A 20,516-nucleotide genomic window follows, 5' to 3' on the forward strand; every position below is an offset into this window, starting at 1 on the left:
ATCACTGTTTTATTCCTTTGTCATTGTGTGTGTGTGTGTGTGTGTGTGTGTGTGCGTGTGTGTTAATAAGGCTAAAGCTAAAAATAATCAAAGATAAAGTTTATGGTTAGAAAAATATTAATAACTTCCTAAAGTGAACACATTTTCCGTTCAACCTGGGAGTTTGATAAGAAGTACCCGAAATAACGTGGAGGGGAGGTTTTAACATGTGAAATTCCCATTGAGTAATAGGATCTTTGTGACTGACGTTATGTTTCTAACATTTGACCTTGGATGTCAGGTAAACAAATGGCGAGAGGCACACTTGAACACCTGCTAATTCGCTGTGAATAAGCGCGTCTTTCCTACAGGGTGAACGCATGTTTTCGGTGATGCCGAAAATCTTCGTCTCTGCTGTTTTTCACTGTCGGATATGCTGCGATACACTAAAATCAACGGCTGTTTTTAAGCAGAGTAAAATATACGTTCTTTCCTTTTATGCTGTCATCTTTCAAGGAATGCGATGATGTTAAAAAAAATATTTGGGGGGTGATCGCCTCCAACTGAGTTACAACGGACAGGAGCTCACTCGTCTGGCGACAAGAAGCAAGATAAGTGCTACTGGACCTTCAACTGAGACAGGCTTTTTCCCCCTTTCAAAAGAGATTGCGGGATATGCAGGCGTTCCATTTGCAAGGGTCTGTTGATTCATTCGCAACTGTAATCTTTCTTCGGGACAAGACGTTTGGAAAGGGGAAATGTGAAGAGGCTTAAAGTATGGCATGCAAAGATGGTTTCTGCCAAGAAGGAGATGGTGATTGCGATGTTCCCCCGTTATATTTACTCAGTCTTCTACTTTCTCTGCGTGGTCGCCTGGTGAGTATCCAATTTAAAGGTTCATTCCACCTATTATTTACGAGGACTAGCTATGTGATTTACGGGAGGAACGTCGTATTCTCAGTTTATAATGAAGACGAGTAGGCTATTCTGGTATATTGTTTATAACAGCGGCAGAATTAACTAAGGACAATGCTGACGATGGTGCAGTTATGTCAAACTGTATCAACTGATGATGATGCAGACATCATCATCGTATTCAATGGCATTAAATGACACGCGTCTTGTGTTTTGTGTCGTTTTGCAGTATAAGTAGCATATCTGGGGAGATAAAAAAGGATGATCGAATATATCCCGAAAATTTCACACGCATTCTGGATCGACTTCTGGATGGTTATGACAACAGGCTACGACCCGGATTTGGTGGTATGTATGTACCTGAAGCTTGTTATAGTTCGCGGGACGAAGTCGAAGGGATATGTCAGCTCATCAATGCGCCGTCCGTCCACTTCATGAATGTCAGAGGAAAGAGGCGGACTAAAAAATACCCGAGATAATTATCGTTACTGCAAAGTTCGAACAAAAAAGGAGCCTATGTTCCTAGGCTACTATTTCATGCGACGGGGAGATGTAGCTAGTTCTAGAAGGGGTGAAGGAACTCTGTGCGTTAAAGTGAAACAAGATAAACAGGAGAAAGATTTTTTACAGGAGAAATATTTCTTTATTCAGTTTATCTCTAACGGAAGGGTTAACCTCGTCGTTCTTTCACGCATTTGTGGAAAGAACTTGAGTATTTTCAAAACTACTATGGCGTGGTTTGAACACTTATTTTTAAATGTGATATGCCTATATGTGTTGCTGCCCTCTCCGTCTCTGTTTAAGCGAGTTTTAGTTATGGAATAAGTCTTGAATAAATCGGCTTAACGCACATATTTAAGTATGAAGAGTGCTGATGTTCTTTTCGCGTTGGAAATGTGTCGTACGAGTCACTATGGGAGATCACAGTCTTGGCAAAAAAAACAATGTTTCCTAAAAAAATCAATGATGGTAGCTTATAGTTAACCTAATAACCAGGCTTAAAACATGCCCCACTGCCCCGTCACCTCCAAAACGATTATTGTGGGTGTTTCTCATTTCATAAGCTGTACGACGATATCAGCGATGATCGGCTTATTCCATAAAGGTTTTATACTTAAACCTTTTTCGCTATCTCCCCATTTCTTTATATAAATGCCCAGCAGCACCAGGCAAATAGTGTAATTACATTCGATCGCTTGCCATTGTTCCAGCGCTGGTGCATTTTGGATAATTAGATGTATTTTTTTCCTTTTGTATTCAGTAAAGCGTTAAAATTGCCCAGGCTGCCAGACTTTAGAATGTGGCAGCGCCTACCTGCAGAAGCCCCAGCTGCTGCAAGGCTTGCCCGGCAAATTATTTCCTAAAGGATATTATAGTTCGTTTTTTGTTCGTTTTTTTTTGGCTTGGTTTTACGAGGTAGCCTGCGATGCAAGTCAGAGGAAGACAAAATGTAAATGTATATAATAACAGTAAAACTGGCTGCAATTCTGGAGGGAAAATGTAAGCGTTTTTAAAATATTCAACGTACCATAAAGGTCTGCGCAGCCTACCCTGAAATAGCACTACCCTTCGAGTATGAAATGATTCTTTCAGTGAAGTTTGAGTTGATTCCTGCATCCTGGCTTCTGTAGTGTTAAGACAGCTAATGAAAGAGGTGATTGACGGTTACACTGCAATTCTTCAATCCACTTCTTCTTGTTGAGAATGAATTAAAGTAGCATAATAAATACATAAGACCGACTGCCTTGGAAACTGTTGAAGTTTGAAAACTAATCAGATAAAAATATTAATTAAAATGAAGTAATGTCGATATTTTTAAGGCCAAAATATAAAAGTGAACATTCGATTTGTATGCAGAATTTGTGTTGAGGCTGATTTCCTGAATATCAACCAAGATCACCAAATAATTGGAGATGTTGGGCTAAACTACGATATTCACTATCTGGGGATACAATATAATTAGTGCCACAGCTAATAGAAAACCCACTCCTTAGACACGTTTGTCATAGTAAGCCAGTAACAATGGCCAGATATAGGATATACACTGAAAGACATTCGGCTCTTTGGTCAAACAGAATATGTACTATTACAAATGATATCAATGGGTAATTGAGTATAATGTACCGAATGGAGCGCATCATTTGATAGGCCTACTTGACGTCTATATTTGGTGTGTAAATACATCGGTATATATATAATCTATAATATATATAATAATCTATCTACGATAACATTACTAAGTTAAACAGAAGTGAAGCTCATGATCTTTAAAGTTCTTTCAGTGGTTTTAATATTGCTACACAGCAAAATAACGTTTTTATTTAGTATGCCTTTATTTCTATAGAAAACAAAGAATAGAAACAAGAAAAGGAAAAGAAAAACTATACACGCGAAATATTCGAGTCTATTTGAGGTGCTATAAAATGTAGGACTATACGCAGTGTGTAATTTTCCTTTTTGTAAAACCAAGGCAGTAAACAAGTAATTAACAGTAGCAACAGTCATTCAGCGACGTTACCGTCTGTCTAAAAGCCCGTCAGGTCGGCAGTCAACAACATTGTTGATTTATGAGCCAATAATATCGTCAAATAATATGGACAGTATACAGTTCTTGAATCTTGAAATGTTAGCAAAATGAGGAAATGGCACAGTTGTAGGACACCAAGAAAAAACACAGTTGTACCATTCTTTTAACCAGTATTTTTATTTGTGTTTATTTAAGAAATTCTAATTGCAATGGTGCACATGTCAGCATGCTGCTGAGGGTAGAAATACACACTGTAGCTATCTGCCCACGTATTGCACTGGTTTGTACCTACCAACTGGAAATGTGTTTTTTCCCCATCCCTGCTAGGGAGGGAGCTGAAACTTCTCATTGAATGTTTTTCAACTTGAATTGTGAATTAATGTGAATTAACTTCAGCATGTATTACTTCATCATACTGTATAATTTTGAAGGCATCAGTTGCCTTGGAAAATGTATTGTGACCAATTGCAACAGGTGTACATGTTCTATTATATCCTTTATTAGGAGTGAGTTTATGGTTATGGACTGGTGAGGGCAGACTCAGAAACTGAAGTGTCCCAAATTACCAGAATGTGCCCTACATTTTGCCTATGCATTGGTTGGCTGTGTATGTAATGCTTAGGAAACTGGGCTTGCATTTGAAAGGTTGCAGATTCCATTCCCAACATGGACACTGCTGAATAGGGCTGTCAATTTGTCTCCACCATGTGACCTGCAGGGATTTAAACTTGTATTTCAGTGGTTATCCTCCAGGGCATAGGCATGCCAGAGTCACAGTCAATTGAGTAATTCATTTTCTAATTGAGACTTTTATGAAAACAAATAGTAAATTTAATATGGGGAGAGTCTGGAAGAAAAGTTTAAATGCTACGAAAAGCATGCCTCTGAACCAGTGGCCCACACCTCACACATGGTGAGTCGCAGGGTCTGCTGGCTTTCATTGTTTCTCAGAACTTTGAGTTGCACTGCAATTGATTGGTGAAAAAACAATTGGTTGCACAGTTAACGTGAGCCTGGTTTCTTGGGTCTGAATTGGTTGCTGATCTTCAGGAAAAAATTAAAGGCAGCAGACTCTCCCACTACTAAAAAAAAGAAAATCATGTGAACAGCTGGCATGTGGATTTATGTTTGTTATTCCACTTTAAATAAATTTAACTGGATTTAATGTTTCTTTATTTGGTTTATCACAGGTGTGTTGCCCATGCAATTATTTAATTATTATGTGAACATCCACATGTGAAAAATACACATGTGAACTGCTTACAGAGTTTGTATTAGGTTTTTACATGCCTACTTTGGGGCGACATTGGCTCAGGCGGTATGAGCAGTCATAGGGTTGCCGGTTCAATCCATCCCTGGCAAGACACCTAACCTCTAAATGCTCCTGACAAGCAGGTTGGTACCTTGCATGGCAGCGAATCACCTTTGGTGTGTGAGTGTGAGTATGAATGGGTGAATGAGAAGCATCAATTGTACAGTGCTTTGGATGAAGGTGCTATATAAATGCCAACCATTTATTTTGTGAAAATGTATACTTAAATTATAGCATAAGCTAGCATAATACAAGGCTAACATGTGTGACATTATCTACAAAACAGATGAGCCAAAACATTATGCCTGATATGCTGTTGGTCCTCTGCATGCTGCCAAAACAGCACATTTGCCATGTTACTCAAACCATTCCAGAAGAATTTGTTCAGTGTGGCAGGGTGCATTATCCTGCTGAATGAGACCACTGCCATTGGGAAATACCATTGCCATGAATGGTCCACAACAATGTCTAGGTGGTTAAACATGTTAAATTGATATCCACGTGAATGCCCGGACCCAGGATTTTCCAGTATTGCCCACACTCCCTCCACTGGCTTGTCTTCTCCCCACAGTGCAGAGAAAAGGGAACAGAGAACACGTACCAGGCCATCCACATGATGTAACAGAAAACCAGACTCATCGGACCAGGCAACCTTCTTCCATTACATTACATTACAGTAGTCATTTAGCAGACGCTCTTATCCAATTAAGTGCAAATCAGAACCAGGGTGCATTGAAGACCCTAGAAAGTACAGTTCCAAGTCCTAGAGTGATCACATAGATAAAACTTGAACCTGTGAAGAGTACATCACCTTTCAAACTAGCATACCATGGTTGGCAGCTAACATACCCAGAATAATAAAATAATTATATATAAGTGCAATTATAACCTATAGCATACATTTGGCTAATTATAACAGTGCAGTAGGGAGGGAAAGGTGCAGCCTGAAGAGGTGAGTTTTCAGTCTGCGCTTGAAAGTGGTCAAAGACTCTGCAGTTCTGACACCCACAGGAATGTCACACCACAGTAGGGCCAGAACAGGCAGTAGTTGTGACCGAGAAGTGCAGGTGTGACGAGGTGGTGCCAGGCATCCAGAAGTAGCAGAACGGAGAGGTTCTGGATCAGTTGTAGGGGTCTGACGGCGGATGCCGGAAAGCCAGCCAGCAGAGAATTGCAGCAATCCAGCCGGGACAGGACCATTGCTTGAACAAGGAGCTGAGTTGAGTAGGTGGTGAGGAGGAGATCTATGCATGTCTGGATCACTGCCGTGATGTTCTCGGAGAGGGACAGCCTGTTGTTGTCCATCATGACTTGCACTAGGGGGATGAGGTCACTCTGGTGTTGCCTAGTGACATGAAAAAGAAAAAGAAATCAGAATGTTTCTCAGGCAGTATTTTGATGTATTCAAACTGATCTATGATCCCTGGTATACGAACCCAACACCATAGTATGAAAAACATCCCCGTACCATGATTTTTGTGCCACCATGCTTCAATGTCTTCACAGTGTCCTGTGGCTTGAATTCAGTACCCGGGGGTCGTCTGACGTACTGTCGGCGACCACTAGACCCGAAAAGAACAATTTTACTCTCATCAGTCCACAGAATGTTATGCCATTTCTCTTTGGGCCAATCGATGTGTTCCTTGGCAAATTTTAACTGATTCTGCACATGCCCTTTTTCAACAATGGTGCTTTACGGGGGTTTCTTTCTGATAGCTTAGCTTCGATCAAATGTCTTCTGACTGTAACAGCACTTGCAGGTAATTGTAGATCATCTTTGATTCCTATTCTTCGATCAGTTTTAACAGTAGTTGCTTGTTTTCTTCTGCTTGTTTCAGGTTTTTGTTGCCATTTTAAAGCATTTGAGATCATTGTAGCCTAGCATCCTCTGCTTTGCTGCCCTTCTTTATATGTTGTCCCCTCTCCAATCAACTTTTTAATCAAATGACGTTGTTCCTCCGAACAATGTTTGGAACGGCCCATTTTACTTAGCAATTCAGAAGGAAATATATTTTATAACAATGTGTGAAACATTTGCTTACCTTCTTCCTTAATAAAGGACGAGTAATGACACCTTTTTTTCACAGAATTAATTAATTATTTAATGAAACTCCACGCTGCTATTATTTTGAACACACCCTTTCAATGAATGAGTCAATTACTCAGAACAAGCAGCTTGGCATGACAGTTGGGTCTGTTGTTTTTCTATTACACTACTACATCTACAAGTAAAGTATTTGGCACGCAGAAATATCACGACTACTAATAACAGTGGTTCATCAGGTTACTGATGTTGTACTGCTATTTTCTTGAACACAACTGTACATTACAAAATAAGATAAAGCAATGGCATCTTAAAATAGACTTCATAGATAGAACCGTGAGTTTTAATGCTTTCAAACGTTATATCCTGTTACCATAGTGATTGAAAATTGTACTGTGAAAAAAGGAATGAATGCAAAAAACCCCAGAGGGGTTAGGTATGAGCAAGTCTGACTTCAAGGCTGTGATCTGTTCCACAATTGGTTATGAGCGACTGTTCCCAAATTGGCTGTGGATACTGTGTCACGACCAAAAGAGTTCAGCAATAATGCCAGGAGCATGTCCCCACTAACACCATAAAAAAAACAACCAAGAATGTAACACAAATAATTGGTACAGTAGGCAGACAAAGATAAAACACATAACTAAACCCTGTGGTAGAAAACTAAGAACTCAGACCCAGAAAATAAGAAACAAGAAAAATGAATTGTTCTGCAGTCTCACGTGCCTACACTACCATAAACTTAAAAAAAACACTAAAGTTAAATACAAATACAATGCTTTCACACACAAGAAAATCACTCAGTCACACCATCTTGCAGATTCCAACTTTTTGGTGTTCCATATTGTCAGGCAATCAGGCAATTCAGGACAACCAGAACAATGCCTAATAAAGATAGTGGGAGAGAGAAGGGACGTGCAGGCAATGCAGACACACCCACAAACATTATGCCCACGGTGTTATGAGTACTGAAGATGGGAAACCATTAGCCTGTAACAATAATGTAATTTTGATGGTGCATACACAAGTTTGTGGTTCTTTCCTATCATACATGGAACAATAGTGCCAAAATGATTTGTATCTCTAAAATGTAATTCCTAGTTTTGCGATACGTTGGCCCTCATTTCTCAAATGTGAACCAAACAAATTTGACCATTAATAATTCGAAAAGGCATTTCTAGAGATTTATCAAAGTTTCTGGATATCAGTTTTAGTAGCAGCCGAATGGACTTCACAAGTGCTCATAGCTGTTCGTATTGTGTGCGGAAATGCACGCAGTTGTAAACTTGTTTTGTGCTTTAATATTCCATTCTGTCATATTATATTTTGATTAAGATGGCAAAAATATTTTAATAAGCCAATTTCCCCTCATAAATTCCCTCCCCACCTCACTACCTATCTTCTTCGCTGGTGGTCTATTATGGAATCAACCCCACCCGAATGCAAAATACACGCATCAATCAGCTACCAGCCCACAAACAGCCTCACTCTCTTGCCTTTCTTCCCTCACCTGTGATCTTGGCTCTGATTTATCAGTTTCCTCCAGAGTCGACACAAAGTCAATCAGACAGCCACAGGTGAGAGCAATTGGTTCAATTCACTGCTGATATTCAGTGGAAGCCCCTTCTGCCTTCACCACACTTTCAACCCTCCTGGCAAAAAAGACTTTTCCATGAGTCCCTACGATGACATCTCATAATCCTGACACTAAGCAGCTCCGTAGTCAACCTGGCCTTGTCCCCTGCTTTGGCCGTACTCCAGAATATCTCCTCAGGGGACCCGTAGTGGACCATCTTGACTTTGGAGGGAGCAAAGCAGGTGACTGGAGATGACCCAGACCCAACTGAGCCTCCTGAAGTGGCAAGCATTCATTGCCCATTCCCACTGCAATTGATGGATTGCCCTTCTCCTCTAGGACCTCCAAAGCTTGTGATAGCCAATGAACCCCACTAATGCCCAGCGGCTGTGCAGATCTTATTGTGGTTACACCAGGGATCGAACCGCTGACCTTGCGGGTCCCAATCATGTATCTTAACCACTATGCTACAGGTCGCTGTCTTCCCCTATTATTTCTAAGGACCATGACTAGAGTGACTGCTGAGGAAGGAATAAAGGATTTTAATCGGTTAAAGTACACAACACTTTTCCCACCAACACTACACAATGAACACATCCATAACCCTTTTTACTACCCTATAGGGCCCTTTGTAATGCCTTATAAGCATAACCCATGTTTCTTAGCCTTACTACTGACCCACACCAATTCACCATTAGTATAATATTCAAAGTTCAAAAGAAGATCAAAAGAGGCCTTCTGTTGGCCAGAAGCTCAAGCCTGATGTCCCTTCACGGCCTTCACAACTATAGACAATGGGGGTTACATATTATTTCTTTACCCTCATATCTGAATTCAGCATTGTGTCTACAGGCAGTACCATTTCCTTACCATTTACACCTTGTAAGGAGTGAGGCCTGCACTTGCATGAGCACTACTCCAATACGCCAAAATGACATAGGACAACAGCCCATCCCAGTCTAACTGATTATCCTGTACAAACAAAGATAACATCGATAGCAGTGTACAATTAAGTCGCTCGATTAACCCATCCGACTGAGGATGGTTTGAAGAGGTATGCATTTTGTGAATATTAAACAGTTGATACAAATCCTTAAACAGGCTAGATTCAAAATTCCACTTTTGTTCTGAATGAATACTTTGAGGGGCACTCAAAGTATTGCAAGCCAACATGCCATCGGCATCAAACCGGCACACCTACTCCTCCACCAATACTCTAGCAATAGTACGGGCCTCTTGGTTTGGAAGGGGAAAAGCCTCCGTTTGGAAAAATAATAGTCCACCACCATGATGCACTTATTTTTAATAAGGGGTTTCAGGAAGAGGGCCCAGCATATCTAACACTACCCACTCATAGGGCCTGGATGTGAAAGACGGTTGAAGGAGGGCACATGGTGGTCTTCCCTGAGTTTTCTGAGAGGCACAATCCACTCATTCCGTACACAATCACCTCACATCCCAAAACGAACAGAGTGAATAAGACTGGGCTTCTGTACCTCCAAACCTTGTGGACTAAGATCATACCAACCTAGACCCTTGAACCTGGAACTGACCCCACACCAATGCAAGGCAGGATCGCACAGCAATTCCACCAGATCATTATCTCCCTGTTCTTAAGCTCAATGAGCTGTTGCATTTCAACATCCACTCATTGTGCCGGAGCCAGTCCATCCAACCAATCGTTCTGCTCTGACATGCACACTTGACCCACCTCTGGGCTAGCTGCCCTTCTGAGCCCTGAAGATTGTGCAATCACTGCAGAGAATTATGGTCAGTACGCAACACAAACTCTTTCCCCAAGAGATAGTGTTTAAAATATTTGGTGAACGTGACCATACTCAACAATTATTTATTTGTAGTAGCATATTTATGCTCTTGTTCTGTCAGGGCTATAATAGTATATGTAATGACTCCATCCTCTCATGTTCCTGAGACAATGCACCACTTGTGCCTTCATCATTTGTGTCAGGGTCCAAAATGAACCGTCATTTTGCCCATTTTTATACAATAAAATCCAAACCCACCTAATCTAGCTGCCAGATAAACCACCCTTATGACTTGTAGAGGCCACTGTTGAGGAAGGGAGGGAGGCAAGCATTTGGCCTACTGTGCCCACCTTTTCTAGTTTCCCTGTAAATAAGGACAATTACAGCATACATGAGGATTGCACCCACACAACAATCCTCCTTCGGTCTCTGGTGCCCCAATTAAACTGAGGTCCCCTTGTCAGATCAGATACAGGGTGAATAGCCTGAGATCCCGGGCCTCCTGCTCCAGGCTTTTCTGTAGTTTGTTTGTAAAGATTTAACCTTTTGCCAGAGCCCCTCTACCACTCCAAGCAAGAGTTCCATCTGCTCATCACTTTTTGATTCATGCTCAGACAACCCTCATACTCTTGACTCTGGATTTAGGTGATGATGTTCTAAGCTCCGAATTAGCTCAAGCTCTGAGGCAAGATTTAGGGCAGCCTCTAGCAGGGCAGGTTTTGCACTACGGAGGGTATTACATAAATTCCCTGCTCCTACTTGTGCAATAAAACGATCTCTCGCAAGCAGATCTTAGAGCGATACACTCTTGCTACCTGCCGCCGTAATGCATTTCTGAATTCTTCAGCAGTTTCATTTCGCAACCTCCTCCTTAGCATGATTCCAATCGTCACTATCACATGGCTGCAAACACTACCTCATAGCTGCCTTTAGCAGTGTATCATTTGTTTTTGCCTCCAATGCAAGACCACTATATGCATCACGAGATATGAATTTCAATTTCAGTGGTTCATTCCAATTCTTAACGTCGCCAGCCAGCTCAAATTGTTCTGCCCAATCAGACCATTCATGCCCTGTGTCAGTAAAGGTCTCTGGCATGAACACTGACTGGGGGTTTACAATAGAGCTAGCCATAATAGGGAATGGAAATGTTTTGACTCGTGGGACTGCCCACCAGTGGTGAACACAAACAAGGTTACCATTTGTCCGTTTTAACTTTTTTTGTTTCTGATTTGTTCCCCGTTTTCTCCAAATTTGGTTGCCAACTGTACCCTATCTTCAGTCCCCTCCAAAAGTATTGGAGGTAAATTCCTTTGTCCTTGCTATATACTGAAGATAGTTGAGTTTGAGGTCAAAAGTGTACATGAGATGACAGATCAGAATTTCAGCTTTTATTTCCTGGTATTTTTATCAGGATTTCTTAAACAACATAGACCATATAACCTGTTGATCAGACCGCCCAATTTTTAGGTGAGCAAAAGTATTGGACCATGTCAATGACAGGGGTTTTGTATTGCCCAGATATGTCCTGTTAGATTGATTGGTTAAACAAAACATACTTCCGAATGTCTACTCTTGGTTTTAGCCTTGGGTTTTGCCTGTGAAGACTGCATTTGTGTTAGAAATGAAGATAAATCAACATGAAGACAAGAGAGCCATCTTTGGGAGAAAAGCAAGCCGTCTTGAAGCTTCGAAAAGAGGGCAAATTGATCACAGCTATTGCACAAGCATTGGGGATGGCTTGTACAACAACTTGGAATGTCCTGAAAAAGAAAGAAACCACTGGTGTACTGAGCAACAGAGATCAAACAGGTTGACCAAGGAAAACAACAGCAGGAGATGACAGAAACATTGTGAGAACTACAGTACTGTGCAAACGTTTTAGGCAGGTGTGAAAAAATGCTGTAAACTAAGAATGCTTTCAAAAATAGAAATGTTAATAGTTTATTTGTATCTATTAACAAAATGCAAAGTGGGAAGAAGAACAGAAGAACAATCTAAACTAGAAAAAATTCCAGGGAAATTTTAAGTGTGCTGCTGCTGGTGCCCATCCCTCACACAAACACAGATGTAACCCACAATTTGATCCTCACAAAAATGGAGAACCTCATCTATACACTTGTGTGTGTGTGTGTGTGTGTGTATTTGCCCTTATGATAAGTTCATAGGCCACACACACACACACACACACACACACACACACAGATCTAAAACAAAATTTGGTCCTCACAAAAATAGACATCCTCATCTATACACATGTTCTGGGCAGTTGCTAGGGTGTTCTGGGCGGTTGTTAAGGTGTTCTGGGCAGTTGCTAGGGTGTTCTGGGTGGTTGCTAGGGTGGTCTGGGCAGTATAAGGGTACAATTCCCAAGGTGGCATTGTCTGGCTAAGTATGGGTTGCTCAACCACACCCACCCTCCTGTTACAGTTAGCACAACCATTAAGACATGGACATAGAAATAAAACTGTTAAAAACCTCGGTATTTTCATAAAATGTGGACAGGATGGAGTCAGTCAGCTAGCTAGTTAGTTAGTCAGTCAGTCAGCTAACTAGCTAGTTAGTTAGCCAGTCAGCTAACTAGTTAGCCAGTCGGCTAGTTAGTTAGTTAGTCAGTCAGCTAACTAGTTAGCCAGTCAGCTAGCTAGCTAGTTAGTCAGTCAGTAAGTCAGCTAACTAGTTAGTTAGTTAGTTAGTTAGCCAGTCAGCTAGCTAGTTCGTTAGTCAGCCAGTCAGCTAACTAGTTAGTTAGTTAGCCAGTCAGCTAACTAGTTAGTCAGTCAGCTAACTAGCTAGTTAGTTAGCCAGTCAGCTAATTAGTTAGTTAGTCAGTCAGCTAACTAGTTAGCCAGTCAGCTAGCTAGCTAGTCTGTCAGTAAGTCAGCTAACTAGCTAGTTAGTTAGTCAGTCATCTAGCTAGTTAGCCAGTCAGCTAGTTAGTTAGTTAGCCAGTCAGCTAACTAGTTAGCCAGTCAGCTAGCTAGTTAGTTAGTCAGTTAGTAACAGTCACTTAGTTAATCAGTTAGTCAGACCGTCAGTTAGTTAGTTAAGCTAGCTAGCGCCGAAGCTAATGTTAGCTAGCATGACGAAGCTAACGCAAGCTAGCGCCGAAGCTAACGCAAGCTAGCGCAACGAAGCTAACGAAAGCTAGCACCGAAGCTATCGTCAAACAAATCGCTGTATCTTGAAAACTATAACTAACATTAAAAAAAAAATCTTTTTGAGTGAACCGAGACTTCAGTGGCGAGATCGATCTATGAGATGTGTCGGTAGGATTTAGAATGCAGGAGTTGTGGCAGTTTAAAAATCGCCATATTTTATTGATTTTACTCTGCAGTTTACCACTCAGATAACATGGGAAGCTAGCCAAGGCTAGCGCTAGCTTCGGCTACTTCCGGTTCTATTCCGGTCACAGGCTGTGAATGCTGCGGTTAAAACGAGTGATACTACATGTATTGTGCTTATTTGTGTCAGTTTTAGACTTCATATTTATGTTGTGGTCGAAGCTAGGGCTAGCCTCGCCTGAACATACAAGCATGTCGCAGCCTGCTATGTGTCAGGGCCGTTGCTAAGGCAACCAGCACGCGCGCGTGTGTCTCTGGTGATTCGTAACCAGAGAGAGAGAGAGAGAGAGAGAGAGAGAGAGAGAGAGAGAGAGAGAGAGAGAGAGAGTGAGGGGGGGGGGGGGGGGGCAGTTGAGTGAGCTGAGTGTGCTGGTTGCCATATAATATGTCAAGGTACTATGAAAATTGAAGGAGTAGCGGCAGTTTGTGTGCCAAGCAACCAGGGGCTTGTGCATGTTCTGTGTGTGTGAGAGTCTCTGTCTGTTAGAGATCTAGGAACAAACTTTTTTTCTGACATGCTCGGGTTTAAACGCTTCTCTTTCCAAAACTATACGTCATATCTCTTAGATATTTGAATGGGAGTGACAGTTTGATATGTAATATGTCAAGGTACTGTGAAAATTGAAGGAGTAGCGGCAGTTTGTGTGTACAACTTTGTGTAAATGTTTAACTGCTTACGGCCTGAATGCTAGTGGTGAAGCTAACTGGCGCTGGTGCCGAACAAATCCATGTATCTTCAAAAGTATAAGTCAGCTCTAATGTATTTTGAGCGACCCAAGACTTCAATGGCGATTCCGATCAATGAGATGTGTCTGTAGGATTTAAAATGCAGGAGCGGTGACAGTTTATAAATCACCATATTGTGCCTACTTTACGCGGCAATTGACGCTTCAGATAACATTGGAGTCAATGAGAGCTGGATCCGGCACTCTCTGCACTTTTGGGTGATTTATTAAAAAACCGTGAGGCCTATCTCAATGGAAGTAACATTGAATGAGAGAGGACAAGTTTCTCTACATTTTGATGTATAAATTGTTGTTGTAGAGTAGAAGCTGTGGGAGTAAGATGAGAATGTCTTGAATATTTTTGATAAAATTTAGAAGGGCTGAATGCTAGAGTGGGTGATGTCACAGAGTGGGTGACGTCACCGCACTCTAAATCCAAGCAATACACACCTATTATAAAATCTGAAAATCTCAAAAATTTCATAAAACATAAACTGTGATTTTGTAAAAACCGTAGAAGATATCAAAAATTGTCTTTAGAACAACACAGTTCAAAGTCTTGTGACCCGTTTAAACCTTTAATCACGTTTCTGCGACAAAGTATGACGAAGTGGTGTGGCTCCAAAGAGGGGTGGGTTTGATCAATTTGTGAGATTTTTTTTTACGAATTCTCATTCATTCCTATGGGCAAAAATCGGTCGGTTTTTCGGATTTTGGAAGAAAACGAGAGGTCGCAGACTTGAGAAAAGTCTTTCCCATCGATTCCCGTCTATTCCGGTCGTTTTGATATACATCTTGCCTGGGATTTCTCAAAGCTGTGGGAGGAGTAGCATGCCGAACTTTTGAAAGAAGAAAATTAAATAAAACTAGAAAAAATTCCAGGGAAATTTTAAGTGTGCTGCTGCTGGTGCCCATCCCTCACACAAACGCAGATGTAACCCACAATTTGGCAGAGGCAGAACATACATACAGTTCAACAGCATCACAAACTACAGATAACAAACAACCAAATCAACACCTCTCTAAAATAATAACAACTTTATAGAATATTACACTGCATTAGTTTTGGTAAATATAAATTACAGTGACAGTTCACTAATCAGCTGAGCTTAGTTAGCCAGTCAGCTGACTAGTTAGCCAGTCAGCTAGCTAGCTAGTTAGTTAGTCAGTCAGCTAACTAGTTAGCCAGTCAGCTAACTTGTTAGTTTGTTAATCAGTTAGTAACAGTCACTTAGTTAATCAGTTAGTCAGACCGTCAGTTAGTTAGTTAAGCTAGCTAGCGCCGAAGCTAACGCTAACTAGCGCGACGAAGCTAACGCAAGCTAGCGCCGAAGCTAACGCAAGCTAGCGCCGAAACTAACGCAAGCTAGCGCAACGAAGCTAACGAAAGCTAGCACCGAAGCTAACGTCAAACAAATCGCTGTATCTTGAAAACTATAACTCACATTAAAAAAAAAATCATTCTGAGTTAACCGAGACTTCAGTGGCGAGATCGATCTATGAGATGTGTCGGTAGGATTTAGAATGCAGGAGTTGTGGCAGTTTAAAAATCGCCATATTTTATTGATTTTACTCTGCAGTTTACCACTCAGATAACATGGGAAGCTAGCCAAGGCTAGCGCTAGCTTCGGCTACTTCCGGTTCTATTCCGGTCACAGGCTGTGAATGCTGCGGTTAAAACGAGTGATACTACATGTATTGTGCTTATTTGTGTCAGTTTTAGACTTCATATTTATGTTGTGGTCGAAGCTAGGGCTAGCCTCGGCTAGCCTCGCCTGAACATACAAGCATGTGGCAGCCTGCTATGTGTCAGGGCCGTTGCTAAGGCAACCAGCACGCGCGTGTGTCACTGGTGATTCGTAACCAGAGAGAGAGAGAGAGAGAGAGAGAGGGGGGGGGGGATGGGCGGTTGAGTGAGCTGAGTGTGCTGGGCTCGTGCATGTTCTGTGTGTGTGTGAGTCTCTGTCGGTTAGAGATGTGGGAACTAACGTTTTTTTCTGACATGCTCGGGTTTAAACGCTTCTCTTTCCAAAACTATACGTCATATCTCTTAGATATTTGAATGTGAGTGACAGGGTGAAAACATGAACAGTTTGATATATAATATGTCAAGGTACTGTGAAAATTGAAGGAGTAGCGGCAGTTTGTGTGTACAACTTTGTGTAAATGTTTAACTGCTTACGGCCTGAATGCTAGTGGTGAAGCTAACTGGCGCTGGTGCCGAACAAATCCATGTATCTTCAAAAGTATAAGTCAGATCTAATGTATTTTTGTATTTTGAGCGACCCAAGACTTCAATGGCGATTCCGATCAATGAGATGTGTCTAGGATTTGAAATGCAGGAGCGGTGACAGTTTATAAATCACCATATTGTGCCTACTTTACGTGGCAGTTGACGCTTCAGATAACATTGGAGTCAATGAGAGCTGGATCCGGCACTCTCTGCACTTTTGGGCGATTTATTAAAAAACTGTGAGTCCTATCTCAATGGAAGTAACATTGAATGAGGGAGGACAAGTTTCTCTACATTTTGATGTATAAATTGTTGTTGTAGAGTAGAAGCTGTGGGAGTAAGATGAGAATGTCTTGAATATTTTTGATACAATTTAGAAGGGCTGAATGCTAGAGTGGGTGATGTCATCGCACTCTAAAGCCACGCTGAAAATCTGAAAATCTGAAAAATTTCATAAAACATAAACTGTGATTTTGTAAAAACTGTAGAAGATATCAAAAAGTGTCTTTAGACCAACACAGTTCAAAGTCTTGTGACCCGTTTAAACCTTTAATCTCGTTTCTGCGACAAAGTATGACGAAGTGGTGTGGCTCCAAAGAGGGGTGGGTTTGATCAATTTGTGAGATTTCTTTTTACGAATTCTCATTCATTCCTATGGGCAAAAATCGGTCGGTTTTTCGGATTTTGGAAGAAAACGAGATGTCGCAGACTTGAGAAAAGTCTTTCCCATCGCTTCCCGTCTATTCCGGTCGTTTTGATATATATCTTGCCTGGGATTTCTCTAAGCTGTGGGAGGAGTAGCATGCCGAACTTTTGAAGGAAGAAAATTAAATAAAATTAAATAAAATTATGAAGTATGGCTGAGAATATTAAGGTGTGTGCTTTTGCACTACAAAGCTCTGCTTTGTATTGCAATGCGCAGCACACAACTAGAAAAAATTCCAGGGAAATTTTAAGTGTGCTGCTGCTGGTGCCCATCCCTCACACAAACACAGATGTAACCCACAATTTGGTGGGTGTGGGGTCAACCACACCCACCCTCCTGTTACAGTTAGCACAACCATTAAGACATGGACATAGAAATAAAACAGTTAAAAACCTCGGTATTTTCATATAATGTGGACAGGATGGAGTCAGTCAGTTAGCTAGTTATTTAGTTAATTATTCTTATTAATTACTTAGTTAGACGTGTTAGGCAGAGGCAGAACATACATACAGTTCAACAGCATCACAAACTACAGATAACAAACAACCAAATCAACACCTCTCTAAAATAATAAAAACTTTATAGAATATTACACTGCATTAGTTTTGGTAAATATAAATTACAGTGAGTTCACTAATCAGCTGAGCTTAGTTAGCCAGTCAGCTGAATAGTTAGCCAGTCAGCTAGCTAGCTAGTTAGTTAGTCAGTCAGCTAACTAGTTAGCCAGTCAGCTAGCTAGTTACTTAGTCAGTCAGTCAGCTAACTTGTTAGTTTGTTAATCAGTTAGTAACAGTCACTTAGTTAATCAGTTAGTCAGACCGTCAGTTAGTTAGTTAAGCTAGCTAGCGCCGAAGCTAACGCTAGCTAGCGCCGAAGCTAACGCAAGCTAGCGCAACGAAGCTAACGAAAGCTAGCACCGAAGCTAACGTCAAACAAATCGCTGTATCTTGAAAACTATAACTCACATTTAAAAAAAAATCATTTTGAGTGAACCGAGACTTCAGTGGCGAGATCGATCTATGAGATGTGTCGGTAGGATTTAGAATGCAGAAGTTGTGGCAGTTTAAAAATCACCATATTTCATTGATTTTACTCTGCAGTTTACCACTCAGATAACATGGGAAGCTAGCCAAGGCTAGCGCTAGCTTCGGCTACTTCCGGTTCTATTCCGGTCACAGGCTGTGAATGCTGCGGTTAAAACGAGTGATACTACATGTATTGTGCTTATTTGTGTCAGTTTTAGACTTCATATTTATGTTGTGGTCGAAGCTAGGGCTAGCCTCGGCTAGCCTCGCCTGAATGTACAAGCATGTCGCAGCCTGCTATGTGTCAGGGCCGTTGCTAAGGCAACCAGCACGCGCGCGTGTGTCTCTGGTGATTCGTAACCAGAGAGAGAGAGAGAGAGAGAGAGAGAGAGAGAGAGAGAGAGAGAGAGTGAGGGGGGGGGGGGCAGTTGAGTGAGCTGAGTGTGCTGGTTGCCATATAATATGTCAAGGTACTATGAAAATTGAAGGAGTAGCGGCAGTTTGTGTGCCAAGCAACCAGGGGCTTGTGCATGTTCTGTGTGTGTGAGAGTCTCTGTCTGTTAGAGATCTAGGAACAAACTTTTTTTCTGACATGCTCGGGTTTAAACGCTTCTCTTTCCAAAACTATACGTCATATCTCTTTGATATTTGAATGGGAGTGACAGTTTGATATGTAATATGTCAAGGTACTGTGAAAATTGAAGGAGTAGCGGCAGTTTGTGTGTACAACTTTGTGTAAATGTTTAACTGCTTACGGCCTGAATGCTAGTGGTGAAGCTAACTGGCGCTGGTGCCGAACAAATCCATGTATCTTCAAAAGTATAAGTCAGCTCTAATGTATTTTGAGCGACCCAAGACTTCAATGGCGATTCCGATCTATGAGATGTGTCTGTAGGATTTAAAATGCAGGAGCGGTGACAGTTTATAAATCACCATATTGTGCCTACTTTACGCGGCAGTTGACGCTTCAGATAACATTGGAGTCAATGAGAGTTGGATCCGGCACTCTCTGCACTTTTGGGCGATTTATTAAAAAACCGTGAGTCCTATCTCAATGGAAGTAACATTGAATGAGAGAGGACAAGTTTCTCTACATTTTGATGTATAAATTGTTGTTGTAGAGTAGAAGCTGTGGGAGTAAGATGAGAATGTCTTGAATATTTTTGATAAAATTTAGAAGGGCTGAATGCTAGAGTGGGTGATGTCACAGAGTGGGTGATGTCACTGCACTCTAAAGCCACGCAATACACACCCATTATAAAATCTGAAAATCTCAAAAATTTCATAAAACATAAACTGTGATTTTGTAAAAACCGTAGAAGATATCAAAAAGTATCTTTAGACCCGTTTTGTGACCCGTTTAAACCTTTAATCACGTTTCTGCGACAAAGTATGACGAAGTGGTGTGGCTCCAAAGAGGGGTGGGTTTGATCAATTTGTGAGATTTTTTTTTACGAATTCTCATTCATTCCTATGGGCAAAAATCGGTCGGTTTTTCGGATTTTGGAAGAAAACGAGATGTCACAGACTTGAGAAAAGTCTTTCCCATCGATTCCCGTCTATTCCGGTCGTTTTGATATATATCTTGCCTGGGATTTCTCAAAGCTGTGGGAGGAGTAGCATGCCGAACTTTTGAAGGAAGAAAATTAAATAAAATTAAATAAAATTATGAAGTATGGCTGAGAATATTAAGGTGTGTGCTTTTGCACTACAAAGCTCTGCTTTGTATTGCAATGCACAGCACACAATTATGAAGTATGGCTGAGAATATTAAGGTGTGTGCTTTTGCACTACAAAGCTCTGCTTTGTATTGCAATGCGCAGCACACAATTAAATCAATATTTGGTGTGATCACCCCTTGCCTTCAACCCAGCATAAATTATTCTAGGTACACTTGCACATTTACATTTACATTTTAGTCATTTGGCAGACGCTTTTAATCCAAAGCGACTTACAAGTGCATAGGTTCTACCACAAGTCAAAGCATCACATCCAGAACTAGAAAAATACACCTGGACTGCTGTTCTAAACATATAGTCGTCATCATAAGTGCAATTTTTTTTTTTTTTTTTTTTTTTTGGGGGGGGGGGGGGGGGGTTAGACAGGGATAGGGGTATCAGAAGGGGGGGCGGGGTAAATCAGGAGGGGGGACTAAGGTAGAGTTTGAAGAGGTGTGTTTTGAGTCTGCGTCGAAATAGGGGGAGGGATTCTGCTGTCCTGACAGTGGTAGGCAAGTCATTCCACCACTGAGGAACCAGAACGGAAAACAGGCGTGAACGTGCAGCTCGACCGCCAGGTGCCCGTAGAGAGGGAATCGTAAGGCGACCAGAGCTGGCAGACCGGAGTGGTCTAGCTGGGGAGTAG

The 20,516-nt window shown here is 41.3% G+C and overlaps 1 protein-coding gene across 2 annotated transcripts in view; it reads left to right on the top strand.

The window, feature by feature from the left end:
* The first annotated feature begins 363 nt into the window (after positions 1 to 363).
* Positions 364 to 20,516, top strand: part of gabra4 (gamma-aminobutyric acid type A receptor subunit alpha4) — a 63,538-nt gene continuing 43,385 nt past the window's right edge. For both annotated transcript variants that reach the window (XM_061251198.1, XM_061251199.1), the window contains exons 1-2: positions 364 to 855; positions 1,124 to 1,242. In XM_061251198.1, the coding sequence (XP_061107182.1) occupies positions 770 to 855; positions 1,124 to 1,242 (205 nt within the window). In that variant the 5' untranslated portion in view covers positions 364 to 769. The remainder of the gene's footprint in view (positions 856 to 1,123; positions 1,243 to 20,516) is intronic.

Source organism: Conger conger, chromosome 8 (assembly GCF_963514075.1).
Source record: "Conger conger chromosome 8, fConCon1.1, whole genome shotgun sequence".
NCBI lineage: Eukaryota > Metazoa > Chordata > Actinopteri > Anguilliformes > Congridae > Conger > Conger conger.